Source organism: Rattus norvegicus, chromosome 8, assembly GCF_036323735.1.
Source record: "Rattus norvegicus strain BN/NHsdMcwi chromosome 8, GRCr8, whole genome shotgun sequence".
NCBI classification, from domain to species: Eukaryota; Metazoa; Chordata; class Mammalia; order Rodentia; family Muridae; genus Rattus; species Rattus norvegicus.
Genome location: NC_086026.1, coordinates 37,845,495 through 37,860,769, shown reverse-complemented (window position 1 = coordinate 37,860,769; position 15,275 = coordinate 37,845,495). Strand labels below are relative to the sequence as shown.

The following is a 15,275-nucleotide window of genomic DNA, read 5'->3' as shown; positions in this document are numbered from 1 at the left end:
GGATTAGAGTAGCCACCATACAGTACCTCCGCCCCACACTTACCTCCTTTTGAAGGTTTGCTGAGTGATCTGGATCAGTCTGATGGAAGAAAATAGCTTCCCAGCGCCCCGTAGCATTGTGAAGTGCCATTTGTGTTCATTCCCTCCTACTCACTGAGTAAATGCTGATGTTTGTGACGATTTCAGGTCATTGACGAGACTCTGGATGTTAAGGAAATGATTTTCAATGCTGAGAGAGTTGGGGGTCTGGAGGAAGAGCCGGTATGTGTTTAATCCAGAATGGAAGGGCGGTCCTCATGTCTTTTACTTTCTAGTCATCTTAGTTCCAAGTGGAAGTGAAAGATCTGTGGTATTTTCAGTTACTAAGGGGCTCTTGCCCAGTTTTCCGTATTTCTGAGTATGACTGCAAAAACTGAAAATGTTCATGCAGATTAGAAAAAGTAGGCAACCTTCCTGATGTTAATGATGCTGACAAAGCAAGATCTTTGTGTTGCCCAGAGTTTTCGAAACCTACTGAGAGGCACGTGGTCCCCTTTGATCTCCAGGCAGTCACTGTGTTCTGTTGTTTCAGGACTCTGTGGGGCCTCTACGGGAGGACTTCAGTTTGAGCAGCAGTGCCCTTATTGGCTTGCTGGTCATCGCGGTGGCCATTGCTACAGTCATCGTCATCAGCCTGGTGATGCTGAGGAAGAGGCAATACGGCACCATCAGCCATGGCATTGTGGAGGTAAGGACTGGGCTGCCTTCTCCCTTTGGCCTAAGCTGATGAGGATTTGCTCTGCACTGTCAACCGGGGATGAGTGGTTAGGCCTGGGACTGTAATTCAAAGACCTGGACTCCTGAGTGCTGGGCTTACTGCTCTTGTCCTTTGTATAGGTCACGTTTTGGAGATGAGCCATCTCTGAGTTACCTTGCTCTTGTTTCAAGGGACTGTCACCCACTTGCAGCATGGCTTTTAATCAGTTAGGTGGGTCGGTACCAGGAGGTCATAATACAGGCTTCAGAAAGTAAAACGTTTTTTCACTAGTTTCTTGGAATTTTTTTTCAGAGAGCCACTTGTTACTATGGAAACTTGTCCTTGATGGCGGTGTGAGTGTGAGTGTGTGTGTGTGTTGTACACCTGTTTATGTTGCCGGGGATTGAACCAAGGGTCCTGAATATGCTAGATATGTTGCCTGTGACACTCTTTTATAACGGTTAGATGGGGACAGAAAGCAAATGCAAGCTGTTTGTGTTCTGTGTCTGCTGATGCACGATCTGAGTCGTGTGCAGCTCAGTTTTAGTGGACGGTGGGAAACGTTAAGTTCTTGCTTCTAGGTGTGTAGGTCGAGGATTGTAATGCTGTGGGAGAGAAGGTATGAGTGCTGGTGCGACCTCTGTGGGAGAGTCTGAGTTGAAAGTGAACAGCCCATCTACCCTTTCCTTGTCTGGTAGCTGAGCATGACATGACTTGCCCACTATCCCAGAACCTGATGGTTGGAAGCCACTTGTCACTGTGGCTACCAAGAAACTGGTCCTTTAAAAGTTGAGTAAGTGTGTATTAGTGTGTTGCGGTTCACAGCATTTTGACAAGGGGAGCAGCACTGCCACCTTGTGTTAAAAACAGGACAGCAAATGAGCCTTATAAGGACAGATAACATAGTAGAGATAGCCTAAGTAATGGTCTTTTAAGTTACTCGTGTGTGTGTGTGTGTGTGTGTGTGTGTGTGTGTGTGTGTGTGTGTGTGTACGTGTGTACAATTAGAACAAGTAACTCTCCTTCCATGTGGATCCCAAGGATCAAACAGAAATTGTCAAGTTTGTCAGCAGGCTGTTTTCTGTTTCTGTCACTGGGACCAAGCTTTCAGAGAGACCTCTTCTGACCTCTTCCCTTCCCTCTGTCCTTGACACCAGCTCTTGCTTGATCTGTGCTGGGCTGCTTTGAGTCCTGGGGGTCGGACAGTGAACAGCCTGGTGCTCTGAGGCTCTGCAGGCCTCCTTAGTACCCCACAGTGACCTGCAGTCTTTGTCTCTGCAGGTTGATCCAATGCTCACCCCAGAAGAGCGTCACTTGAACAAGATGCAGAACCACGGCTATGAAAACCCAACCTACAAATACCTGGAGCAGATGCAGATTTAAGGACAGCAGCGTGTGCGACACCCTGGCTGAGGCTGCTGCAGGTGGGCTGGAAGAGCCTCAGCGTTTGTGCTTGACTGCTGACCACCAGCGGTGCCAGAGGCCTCATCCTACATCCTGCTCTCCTGGATTGTTAAGACTATAAAGTACTACTGTAGGATTGCAATTTCCATTCTTTTAAATGGGTTTAAAAGATGTTAATATAACAATATATGATATATAAACCTTAAGTGAAAAAAAGATCTATTGCAGATATCTGATGGATGTAGTTTTCTTTTTTTAAATTAGAAATGCCACTTCTATTGTATTGTCTCACACATGCTCTATATAAATGGAAAATGTTGATTTTTCAATGATAGACTATATACACAGGCTGTTCCCGTTATGTAAGTCTGTTCTTTAGGCTCGTTTGCTGGGCTGGTTTTGTCGTCATTTGTTTTAATGTATAAAGGCAGTATTCCCCTTTTCAGGTTGCTGAGAAATGTAAGTGGAACTGAAGTACATTGTATGCAGTTACTGACTGTTTTAGGCATAGTCTCCTTGGAAGCCTAGTGCTTCCAGTGCCGGGTGTCCAGTGCTGTCACCAAGCAAGGCTAAGTCACCTTGAGCTAGCTGGATGCAAAACTAGATCCACTGTGCTTTCCTTCAAATCCAGTTCTTCCACAGCAACCAGCCCATAGTTGTTCTGTGTTCTTCCACAGCTGTTTACGGTAGCCTCCTAGCCACTCTCCTCAGCAAGTGCATCCAAGAGTGCACCACCCCCTTCTTTGGACGTCTCCGTCCCATGCACTGACCCTCTGCTTGCCTTCGTACCTCACTTCCTCCACCGCTCTTCAGCCCCTTTGATGTCCCCTCAGAGAATACCGATATACACATGGCTAAGGACCCAGGAGACTTCACGGGAGGCCTCATTAGGTGAAAGGACGATGTTCTGGGCTGTACATGAAATTGGATCTGTAGACACTGTGTTTCCTTCACTGACTTGTAATGTCACGCAGCTGGAGTTGATGCCACAGCCCTTAGTGCTTTGTTGCTGTTTTGTTTTTCAGGGTTCTGGTAACCTGCTACTGTTTTTGTTTTGGTTTTGGTTTGGTTTTTTTTGTATTTTTCTGTGATTTCCCTCCCCTTCCCCCCCATGCCTCTTCCCACTATGCACAGATGGAAACTTTACCTACAAACTCCTTCGTATGATCTGTGGAGAATGTACAGAACTTATTACATCAATAAAACACTTTAACTTCCCCCGAGCACCTCGTTACTGACCATGGCATTGATCTACGACGATGGAGCTTTCTAGGCCTGCTTTTGGGGATGAAGGGCATCTTTCTCCTGAGAAGAGTTACTAGCCTGTATTACAGTGGCCATAGTAAGTTAAACCAAGAGCTCTGTTTTCAGAGAAAGTGACTGGATCATGGATGGCTCAGTGGTTAAGAGCATAGACAGCTCAGGTCTCAGAACCATCTGTAACTCTAGTTCCAGGGGATCTGACACCATCTTCTGGCCTCCATGCGGGTAACAGTCATACACATAACTCCCACCCCGCCACAACCCCCAAGAGGCTGGATGTTGTGGAATTCATCTCAGCACCTGGGGGAGGGGTTGCTGATACAGGAGGACTGTTGAATTGAAGGGCGGCATTGGCCATGTAGCCAAGACTTCTTCCCAGTGATGAGAATAATGTTAATAGAACTCATGGCTGAATTTTCAGGACGTTGTCCATAGCACCTGTGTCTGAGTTTTATTAACTTGCCACTAGGAGGCCCCTGTGCTCAGTGCTGTGGGTTTCTAGCTACTCCCAGTGCACTGTTAGCACTCGGTCTTAAATGCTCTACTACTCCAAGAGTTAATACATGTTATGAAACATGGAGTTACTGGGGCCATATTTGTATGAGTTTCTAAGCCAGGAAGAATGGGTGGGGGGGGGGGTGTTGCTGCCAGCAGTCTGATTCTCTGTGAATAGTCAACACTGTCCAGCTGCTTCTATGATGTCCCCTCAGGTTGCTGCTAAGAGAGTCATGAAGAGGGACCCTTATATCTGAAGTGGCATAAAGAGGTATATTTATTCCTGGACCCTCTACTGCTGTCTGGGAAGTTACTTTGCCATTCATTATCTAATCCAAAATACAGCTTTGTTTATTTGGTACCTGTTGTCTGTTCACCGACAGACACAAGTACTGTGTGGCTTGGTCATCTTTGCAAGTCAACCCCTGTCCAGTTCTATCCAACTGGTCAGCTCTCAGAACTTGTCACCAGCACTCTGTTGAAAGCTTGTGAGAGGATAGCGCACAGCCCGCAGTGGATTAGCACAGCTATGACGGAGGTTGGATAAGAACACAAGAATTAACGCAGCCAGGCCTGTGTGTGTCAGCCTGTACAGATTTGCTTTGCATGCAGCAAAGCGTTGATCGTTTAACTGAATTCGCCGTAAACTGTAGAGGTAGTTGTGTTTATGGTAGCCATATAGTGATTAAATTTTGTAAGGAAACACCCACAGAAACGTAAAGCAGGAACTGCCCTTTGACCTCACCCTAGTAGTACAGCTCCCTCGTGGGCACAGAGGGAAACTTACTCATCTGCTGGTTTCTGCTTGGATGACTAAGCTGTGACCTCTGGGGAATGTGGCCCTGCCCACCTTGCAGTGAACTTCAGGTGCTGCTATTGAGTGTGAAAGGCTACTCTCTGCCCGTCCTCTCAACTGCAAATCCAAGCTCGGTGGCTGAGATCTGTGCCAGACCCAGGTGTGTAGACAATCGCCATGGCAGTCAATACTCCTATTTTAGAAGACGGGTTAAAATGCAGTGAGTCCCTAAGATTCCAGAGGAGGGGGGCGGGGGAGGACACATTCATAGAAACATACTGTCAGATTTTTAGGAGAGGCCGTGAACAAGGGCAGAGCAGAAAGAAAGGGGTCATCTTGATTGTAGCTGAAACATGACAACATTGTCACCAGCACTAGTGACTCAGCCAGACTCTGATTACGACCAAAAGGAGTATTTCCCTTCATTTGTAAAATGAAGAGACCAGTGCCTCTTGCCTTTTTGCCTATGAGATAGGGATGCCTCTTTATGTTCTTGACCACAGACTTCATTAGTCAGTCCTTCTGTCGAGCCGCCCAGAGATTAGGCATAAATTACATTTTCCCTAGAACCTAGATTAGAGAGGACTTGAGAAAATCCAGATCTGGATAACAAATTTAAAAGTCAAATAATGGGTCACAGTGGTGCGCTCCTACAATGCCAGCACTTGGGAGGCCGAGGCATTCAAGGGAACTCCTTCAAGGTCAGCCTGGTTTTCAGAGTTCAAGACCAACTGGGACTACGTAGGAGACCCTGTCTCAAAGTATGTGTGTATGTATTTGTGTATATGTTTATGTATGGATGGATGTGTGCACATATACATGGAGGTTAGCAGTTGATGTCAGATGTCTTCCTCAGCTGCTTTCTCCATCTTAAAAAAATCTGTGTGTGTGTGTGTATATGATGTGTTTGTATGTGTGTGCAGAGGCCTGGAGAGGATGATAGACACCCAGGAGCTAGAGTTAGCGGTTTGTGAGCTGTCCAACATGGATGCGAGGAACCGAATCCTCCTGTCTCCTGGAAGAGCAGCAGTACTCTTTAACTGCCAAGTGCTCCAGCCAATCCACTTAGTCTCTCACTGAACCTGGATCTCCCTCTTTGGCTGGACACATCAGCAGTCCTAGGAATCTTTACCTCCCAGGGCTGGGACTACAAGTGGGTGCGCTTTGCCCAGCCTTTGGCCTTTGTGTGAATCCTGGGAACAGACATCAGACGCTCAAGGCTTATACAATAAGCACGATGACAGCCTTTTTTTTCCCCCAGTCAGTAACTGAGTAGAGTTATGCCTGATCTCAATGGCACTTTTCAGGAAGCAGCGCCATGTGGATATCTATAGTTATTTTTAAATTATTTATGTACCAAATCCAAAATGGAGACAGAAAAGAGATGAAATAGTCTTTACCAAATTATTGTATAAGGAGGAGATAAAGCCTTTAGGATTCAGATATTATTTGTGTGTGTGTGTGTGTGTGTGTATGAGTGAAGCTGCATAGATCAGGCTAACCTCAAGCTCACAGCATCCGCCTCCCCGGTGCTGGGATGACAGGCATAGTGCTGGCACCTCACACACCTGGCCGGGGTGATCGCTTATGCTCCTCCTCATTGAGTGGCATAGTGCGCTCCTGAAGCGCATGCTCTCCCTGTCTCCCTCTCCTTGCTTTATATGTACAGCTCACTTTTTCTCCTAGGATGTGGTCTTTGTTGTTTTGGTGGTCATGACAGGTGAGTACTGGTCACCTGTCTTGTAAGATATTCCACCTTAAAACATCAGAGTGCTTGGGTTTGTCGTATAAAAACCTCCCTGGGGGTCTGGGGGCCTGGAGAGATGGCTCAGTGGTTAAGAGCACTGACTGCCCTTCCAGATGTCCTCAGTTCAATTCCCTGCAACCACATGGTGGCTCACAACCATCTGTAATGGGATCTGGTGCCCTCTTCTGATGTGTCTGAAGACAGCTTCAGTGTACTAATGTATAATAAATCCTTTTTTTTTTTTAAAGCCTCCCTGGGGGTTATGTTTTGTTTTGCTTTGTTTTTACTTTAATTTCTTTGTTTGAGATCAAACCCAAGACACAGTGTCTAGTTAGGATTTTACTGCTGTGAACAGATGCTGTGACCAATAAGGATGCAGCTCCTATAAGGACAACATTTACTTGGGCTGGCTTACAGGTTCAGAGGTTCAGTCCATTATCATCAAGGCGGGAACATGGTGGCATCCAGGCAGGCATGGTGCAGGAGGAGCTGAGAGTTATGTATCTTCATCTGAAGGCTGCTAGCAGAAGACTGGCTTCCAGGCAGCTCGGACTGGGATACTAAAGCCCACACCCACTCCAACAGGGCCACACTTCCTAATAGCGCTGCTCCCTGGGCCAAGCATATTTAAACCATCACACACACTAAACAAGTGCTACTTTCTGAGTTAGACTTACATCAGTGGGTGATCACAGACCCCCCTCCCCACCCCCCAAAAATATCACCGTCCACGTTATGTAGTTGGTAGTGACCTTGATTATCTGAGTAGCCTGGTGGTAGCAGATTTATCTACTTTAAAATTATGTTACCCCGCCCCAACAATTCTGTCCTTGGAAAGATAGTTTCATATAACTTACATTTAAAAGGATAGGGAGTTAAGCTCTCTCTGTTATAGCTTTAAAGGGAAGAGGGGTTGAGACAGGGTCTCATGGAGTTCAGACAGACCTCGGATTTGTTATGCGGCCAAGAGAGATCCTTAGCTGTTCAACTCTGTTCTTGCTGCCCCTTCCCAAGTACTAGAATTGTAGGTACGTGCCACCACTCCTGGTTTATATAGCTTCAAGGTCAACCTTGAAGCTTCATGCTTGACTGGTGTACTTTGTCAAGTTTGGATCCCAAATGTCTCCCTAAAGGCCTGTTTGTCAGGCTTGACCTCCGGCATGTGATACTGGTGAGACCTAGTATGAGGAAGTTGGGCCCTTGGGGAAGTGTCTTTGGGAGGTACATTGGGGCTTTAGCCCCTTCCCTTCCCACACCGCTGTTGCTTGGTCTCTAGGAGGTAAGCAGATGTCTGCTACATGCTTTTTAATGTGATGAGCTGTCTCACCACAAGACCAAGTGACTAGGCCTGGAAGCACCAACAAAAATAGTTCTTCCTCCTTGTAGCCGTTCACTTGGCACTCTGTCACAATGGTGCCAGGCTGACTAATGCACTCTTACGATTTTTTAACTTGTATTTTGATACCTTCAAGTAAAGCAATTGGGAAGCCTGGTCCTAAGGTCAGTTTGTTGCAACGCTGTACCTAATGAGTCATCAAAACGGAAAGAACATTCTAGATAATGGTAGTAGTCCCACAGGTGGCATGTGTGTCAGAGCTTAGATCAGACACATACACATCTTACTGTGTTGGTGATTCTGCAGTGCTAGTCGCTTCTCTGTTGCTGTTATAAAGTACCGGGACACCAAACCACTGAGGAGAAAGGCTTTGTCCTTGGTCACAGTTGCTGAGGTGATGAAGCCCTTTGTGGTGGGGTAGCCATGGGCAGTCAGGAAGTAGAGAGCTGACAGAGGTAGAGTCAGGTTATGAAACCTTGTGGGTCCACGCCTTTAATTCTAGCACTCACGAAAGCAGGGGCAGATGCATCTCTGGTTTTTCAAGGCCAGCCAGAGCTACATAGTGACACTCTGTATCAAAAGAAAATCCTCAAGGCTTGATCCCAATGACATACTTCCCCCCAGCAACACTCCATTTCCTAAAGTACCTATAACATTTCTACCCAGCACCATTAGCTGGGAGCCAAGTCTTCCACACACGAGCTCATGGGGGCATTTCATAGTTAAACTGCAACACTCAATAGAGCTCTCTTTTTTTTTTTTTTTTCTTTCTTTTTTTTCAGAGCTGGGGACCGAACCCAGGACCTTGCACTTGCTAGGCAAGCGCTCTACCACTGAGCTAAATCCCCAACCCCAAGCTCTCTTATTTTTATGGCAGAAGAGTGCTGGTGATAGAACACTTGGGGGAGTGCCTGGGTTCCATCACTGGCACCACCACATAAGTCAGACACGTGCCTGTATTCCTAGAGAAGCCCAAAAGATGAGAAGTTGAAGGTTATCCTTAGGGGGCTTGAGGGTAGCCTGGACTAGAGACCGTTCTAAAAAAAAAAAAGTATTTTACAAAGATAAACTAGAAACATGGTTCAGTGGTTAACACACGATCACACGCTGCTCATGCAAAGCATCCATGTTCAATTCCCGATACCTGTACTGAGCAGCTGACAACAGTAAGATTGATTTATTTATTATATATAAGGACACTGTAGCTGTCTTCAGACACACCAGAAGAGGGCATCAAATCTCATTACAGATGACTGTGAGCCACCATGTGGTGGATGGGATTTGAACTCAGGACCTCTGGAAGAGCAGTCAGTGCTCTTAACCGCTGAGCCATCTCTCCAGTCCAAGGCTGGAGATTTCAAAAGACTTCATGGCATTCCCAGTATCCTCTCTGCCTCCTGCTTGTGGATGAGGAGTGGGCTCTTGGCCACTGCCTTGCTTTTAGAGCTCTAATGCTGTGGACTCGGGCCTTAAAACACAAGTCCAATGAAGTGCTTTCTTTTTCCAAATTGCTTTGGTCATGGTGGTTTGTCACAGCAATAGGAAAGCAAGCTGAGCTCCTGGAAACTCAGCAACCTTAAACACTGTCATGAAATGACTCTATAAAGTGTTTTCTTGGTCAAGTCCAATCTACTTTAAAAACACTAAAGCTCTCAGGAAGCAGGTCTCTGTGAGTTGGAGGCTAGTCTAGTCTATATTCCAGGCCAGCCATGGCTACTAGTGAGAACACCCCCTCCCCATATGTGTATTTAAAAATACAGAAATGCTGAGCTCTGGAGTGTTGACTTGTTAGTCCTAGCTACTTGGAACCCTGGGCAGGAGTTAGAGACCACCCTAGGCAACTTAGATCTAATCACAATAATAATATAGAATTTATACTTTATTTTTTATGTTTTTGGAACTTAAATATATAAACCAGGTTAGCCTAGAACCCACCAAGAGCTGTATGTCTCTGCTTCTGAATGCTGGGATCACAGGTGTGGCTACCATACCCTGAGGCATTTAATTATTAAGCTTATTAGTGACATTATTAGCCTCATTAGTTCTATGCACTTTCAGTGAGACCTTCAGTGGCTGCCTGAAGCCACAGATAGGCCGTACTAACTCCTTTTGAAAGTGTTTCCTCCACTCACATACCTGTTGCTGTTGTCTGGATCCTTACATCTTGCCAAGGCCATGTGTCCCCAGCTTGGCAGTACTGGGAGGTGTTAGAATCTGTAAGAGGGGTCTAGTGGGAAGCCCTTAGGTCACTAGGGGGTGCCCCTGAAGTAGATCTTGGGGTTTTGACTTAATCATTTACTCTCCCTGGCTTGTCATGGGTAAGCAATTTTGCTCCATCATTTTCCTTGTAAGTTGATATTTAGGTATTTATTACATCGCTAGAAAGCTGCCCAACGCACTTATCATTAAGCTCAGTTTATTAATTGCATACAGTAAGAGATTAACAGGAATGGAACCGTTGTAGCTGCTGTAGCAATGCTAATGTCTCATTACTATGCTCCCCCTTTCTCTTGAGACAATGGGACACAGTACAGTGCCTATGTGGAGAGATGGAGTGAGGCAAATCTTGCAGGCACAGAGACACAGTGGCTAGGGGTTACTTTAACACAAGCCCTGAGATACAATGACGCTTGCTCTGCTCATTACAATAGCTACTAAGTAACTTAATGGGAAAGTCGTACATATAGCATTGATACTGTGAGTCACAGGCTGGGAATGTAGCTAGGTTGGTAGAGTGCCTGTCTAGTATGTAGGAAGTCCTGGGTTCAGTTCCCCGCACCACATAAACCAGGTGTGATGACGTGCACCTGTAATTCCAGCCCCAAAATGGCACTGAGAAGAAAAGCTGGTCACTTTCAGCCATATAGCAGATTCAAGGCCAGCCTGGGCTATCTGAAACCCTATCTGAGTAAATAAAAATTTAAAACAAAAGGACTCAAATCCTAGATGGGATGGAGTAGAATAATTTGAAATTTCATTAAGCTACTCAAAATGGTAGACAACTTAAGATGACTTTTTGTTTGTATAATTTTCGTTTTTTATTTTTAGACCAAAGTTGACCAAGGATAACGGAAACATCTGAAAGTGAAATTGAGGATAAGGTGGGGCTACTATAAAGATAGCTTCAGGGTCTTTATGATTTAGAAGGTATTTGGGGGCTGGAGAGATGGCTCAGTGGCTAAGAGCACTGGTTCTTCCAGAGGACCTGGGTTCAATTCCCAGCACTGCCATGGTAGCTTAGAACTGTAACTGCAGTCACGGGGACCCAACATACCCTTCTGGCCTCTGCAGGACTCCAGATGTGTTTATGATGCACAGATGTGGGGCTGGAGAGATGACTCAGTGGTTAAGAGCACTGACTGCTCTTCCAGACTCCCTGAGTTCAAATCCCAGCAACTACATGGTGGCTCACAACCATCTGTAATGAGATCTGATGCCCTCTTCAGGTGTGGATGAAGACAACTACAGTGTACTTATATATAAATAAATAAATCTTTTTAAAAAATGCACAGATGTATGCAGACAAAACATCCACAAATACGTATGTGGGGTGTGTGTGTGTGTGTGTGTGTATGTGTGTGTGTGTGTTAAATATGAATTTAAAAAATTATATGGCCATATTTTTATCAAATGGTAAGAATTTTAACCTAACCAATTTTAACCTAATCGAAGCATGTGAGTGAGTGACTCAGTGGACTTTGGTTTTAATGAAACCCTATGTGGCACTGTGGACCAGGCAGGAGGCTGGCTGTAGCCACACACACTGCCCTGAAGGAATGATGATCTCGGGTGTGCTATAAGGTAGACAGGACAGAAGAGGCAGGGAAGGCTAACACCGAGTAGCCCAGAGTGAGCTGTTTCTAGATGGACTCTGAATAGCTCCCAAGCAGGCATTTCAGATGTGTTCAGTTTCTTTGCTGAGGCAAAGAGGAAGGGCTTATTTTCAGAGCTTCTAGTCCAGCGATTCTCAACCTTTTTAATGCTCCAACCCTTAAGTACAATTCCTCACGTGGTGAAGTCCAGCCATGAAATTCTTTCATCGCTACTATATACTACAATTTTGTTGCTGTTATGAACTATAATGTAAATACCTGACATTCGACACCCCCCCCCCAAGGGGTCAAGAGCTGCAGATAGAGAACCATTGTTTTGGACCATGGTTTGGCTGTTTTGTTCATGGCCCGTAGCAGCATGATACATCAAAGTAGGAGTGCGTGATAGAGCGAATCTGTTCCTCTTTACTGCTTCCTGTTCCTGCCCTTCTTGCCTCTCTGACTCTGGGACAGAGTGTGACTTAGGGTCATTTAAATGAGAAGTGAGACTAGATGAATTAGATGAAGTGTGGGATGAGAAGGCAGGGTGGAGGAGAGAATATTGGGAGGGATCACTCACTGACCCTAAAGACTCCTGAAAATGCCACGTGCAAACAGAATCTTGAAGCTTTCTAAAACACATGCATACTCACCCTGTAACAGGAAAACAGAGCCTCTCTTGGATACCATAGGGTACCAAATGAAAGACACAGCACGATAGTGGTGACACGACTTGAATTGCTGTGGTACTTGGGAGGCAGAGGCAGGTGGACCTCAGTTGGAGGCCAGCCTTGGTCTACAGAGTGGTCTTCAGACCAACCAAGGCCACTTAAGATCTTGTCTCAAAAATAAAAGGTCAAGCACCAGAAATAGGTTGCTTATTTTCCAGCTATTGGCCCATGGTGTTCTGTAGGCCCCAAACAGGCTACTGCCATCCTGTGGTTTACCTTCCAGAACTTGATGGCCAGACCCTTTTTTTTTTTAAGATTTTATTTATTCATTTTATATATGATGAGTACACTGTCGCTGTCTTCAGACACACCAGAAAAGTGCATTGGATCTCATTACAGATGGTTGTGAGCCACCATGTGGTTGCTGGGATTTGAACTCATGACCTCTGGAAAAGCAGTCAGTGCTACTAACTGCTGAGCCATCTCTCCAGCCCCCCTGGACCCTATTTTTGCAGATACTAAACACTTGTATCATAGGACATTGAAAAATCAAACTGGTACTAACCTAGAAGCTTCATTCCTATTGGCCAGCTTTCATACACACCTGGAGGAGAAAAGAAACCGACGGTCTTACCCAGATGTGAATTCTCTGAAATAGAAATTGAACAACCTGGCACAGACCCACCCGTGGAATGGTCATTATGGAAATAACCAACTCCTTTCCCATTTGAATTTAAGACCCACCCCACAAGATGAAATTCGTATCTGTCGCCATTGACATGGTAAATCATAGGCCCTACAAGAGAACTACTACTACCAATTGCTAAATGGACATAATATTAAATCAAGTCCTAATGGCTTATCACTATAGCCATGGATTATTGAGTCTCACGACCCTCACCAGAGAAGCTTCTTCTGTAGTAGATGGGAATTGACATGGAGACTCACCACTGGTCATTACGCACAGAAGAAGGGACTTCAGAGTGTGCAGGTCTAATGGGATGTCTATATTGTATACACAGAGACCTCTCCTAAAGTGCTGGGATCATCATCGAAAGGGGAGTGTAAAGGTTGTAGAAGCCAGAGGCAGTAGAGGGCTATTGCAAGACCGTGTTTTCTGGTCACAGCAGGGCTAGTGCACATACGAATTCACAGCAGTTGTGATTTGCCTGCGTAAGACCTCCTGAGATGAAACCAGACAAAATCTCATAGAGGAGGGAGGTCATGAGGTCCCCCCCATTGCTGAGGAGTTAGGTGGCAATTGATGTCTCCTAGGAGAGGGAGAGGCAGTTCCTCTCAGGGACACACCCTCCGAAAGTCTGCCCATGCTCAGTAGATGCCCCTACACCCGTGCACATATTGGCAGCATGAAGTGGACCCAACCGATTAAAAAATCAGACAAGTGAAATTTAGAGGGGAGAGTACTGGGGAGGAGAGGTAGCAGAACAATTAGAGGGAAGGGATGGGGAATAAACTTGACTAAAACACATTAATTTGATGTATATGAACACCCTGTCGCCAACACACCAGAAGAGGGCATCAGATCCCATTACAGATGATTGCGAGTCACTGTGTAGTTGCTGGGAATTGAACTCAGGACCTCTGGAAGAGCAGCCAGTGCTTTTAAACACTGAGCCATCTCTCTGCCCCAACTAAAACACATTTTATGTGTTTAAGAAATACTCGGGGGGGGGGGGGGAGGATTTAGCTCAGTGGTAGAGCACTTGCCTAGCAAGCACAAGGCCCTGGGTTCGGTCCCCAGCTTCGAAGGAAAAAAAAAATACTCAAGGGGCTGGAGAGATGGCTCAGAGGTTAAGAGCACACTGACTGACTGCTCTTCCAGAGGTCCTGAGTTTAATTCCCAGCAAGTACCACAGCCATCTGTAATGAGATCTGATGCCCTCATCTGGTGTGTCTGAAGAAAGTGACAGTGTACTCACATACATAAAATAAATAAATCAATCCTTAAAAAAAATAAAAAGTGAGGCTGGGGCTGTACTTGCCCAGCATGCGTGAGACCTCGGTTAATCCCCAGTGTTGCTAGAACAACAAAGTCACATGACGGCTCTCTGAATTACAGATAGAATAAGGTGCTATTGTGTGTGCCTACATTGTAATGAAAGTCTCAGTTGGAACCTGTGGAGGACCTCATTTCATCTAAGGTTCCAGCTTCCTGAGACCAAGGTTGCAATTCTGAGTTACAGCACACAGCTCAGCGTGAGTGTGGCCCCTGGTTTGGCCTCTAGCACCAATATAAAATAAATAAAATAAAAACCCCTACCTTTCTTACCTAAAGTTCAAGAAACAATGACCAAGGGACCAAGGCATGGACTTTGACATTTCAAGGAAGGCGGTGGTGGCTCAAGCCTTTAATCCCAGCACCAGGGAGGCAGAGGCAGATGGATCTCTAAGGCTAGCCTGGCCTACAGAGTGAGTTCCAGGACAATCCAGGCTACACAGAAGCCCTCTCTCAGCGGGGGAGAAAAAAGACTTTGACGTTTCATTCTCAGGATATAGTAAAGAAATGGCTGATGGGTAGTGTCAGCCATGTACACTGTAAATGTGGAGAGTGAATGTAATGATGTGTAGGACTGGGTCAGGCGCCTTCGCTCCCGCGAATGTGGAATGTATACGTAAGTATAGTAAAGATGCCTAGGACAGCAGCCGAAAGGGAAACCTGTCAGCGAACCTCGCCGCTCAAAGAGAAGATAGTTAAACGTACGTATGCTTCACGATGTCAGTGAACCAAGAAGACGTTTAAATCTCCAGAGTCCTACCTATAAACGTAGCAGACTGTGCTAGGGGTGCAGCTCAATGGTGCAGAGCTCAAATAGAAAGCTCTGGGTTCAAGCCCCAACACTGAAAAACAAAAAACAGTAAAGCCAAACCGATTAGTCTGCAATCGCTTGGCTATAGAGAGAGCCTTATGAGGCCAAAGCTCCATTGGTGCCATTGAGAGGCAGGATGCGTAGTGGCACAGGCCTTTAAACCCAGCTCTCCGGAGGCTGAGGCAGG

At 45.8% G+C, this 15,275-nt stretch overlaps 1 protein-coding gene across 4 annotated transcripts in view; it reads left to right on the top strand.

Annotated features, from left to right (window-relative positions):
• Positions 1 to 3,363, top strand: part of Aplp2 (amyloid beta precursor like protein 2) — a 63,081-nt gene extending 59,718 nt beyond the window's left edge. For all 4 annotated transcript variants that reach the window (XM_039082084.1, XM_039082083.1, NM_022520.1 and 1 more), the window contains 3 exons: positions 187 to 261; positions 572 to 727; positions 2,018 to 3,363. In XM_039082084.1, the coding sequence (XP_038938012.1) occupies positions 187 to 261; positions 572 to 727; positions 2,018 to 2,119 (333 nt within the window). In that variant the 3' untranslated portion in view covers positions 2,120 to 3,363. The remainder of the gene's footprint in view (positions 1 to 186; positions 262 to 571; positions 728 to 2,017) is intronic.
• The last annotated feature ends 11,912 nt before the right edge of the window (positions 3,364 to 15,275 follow it).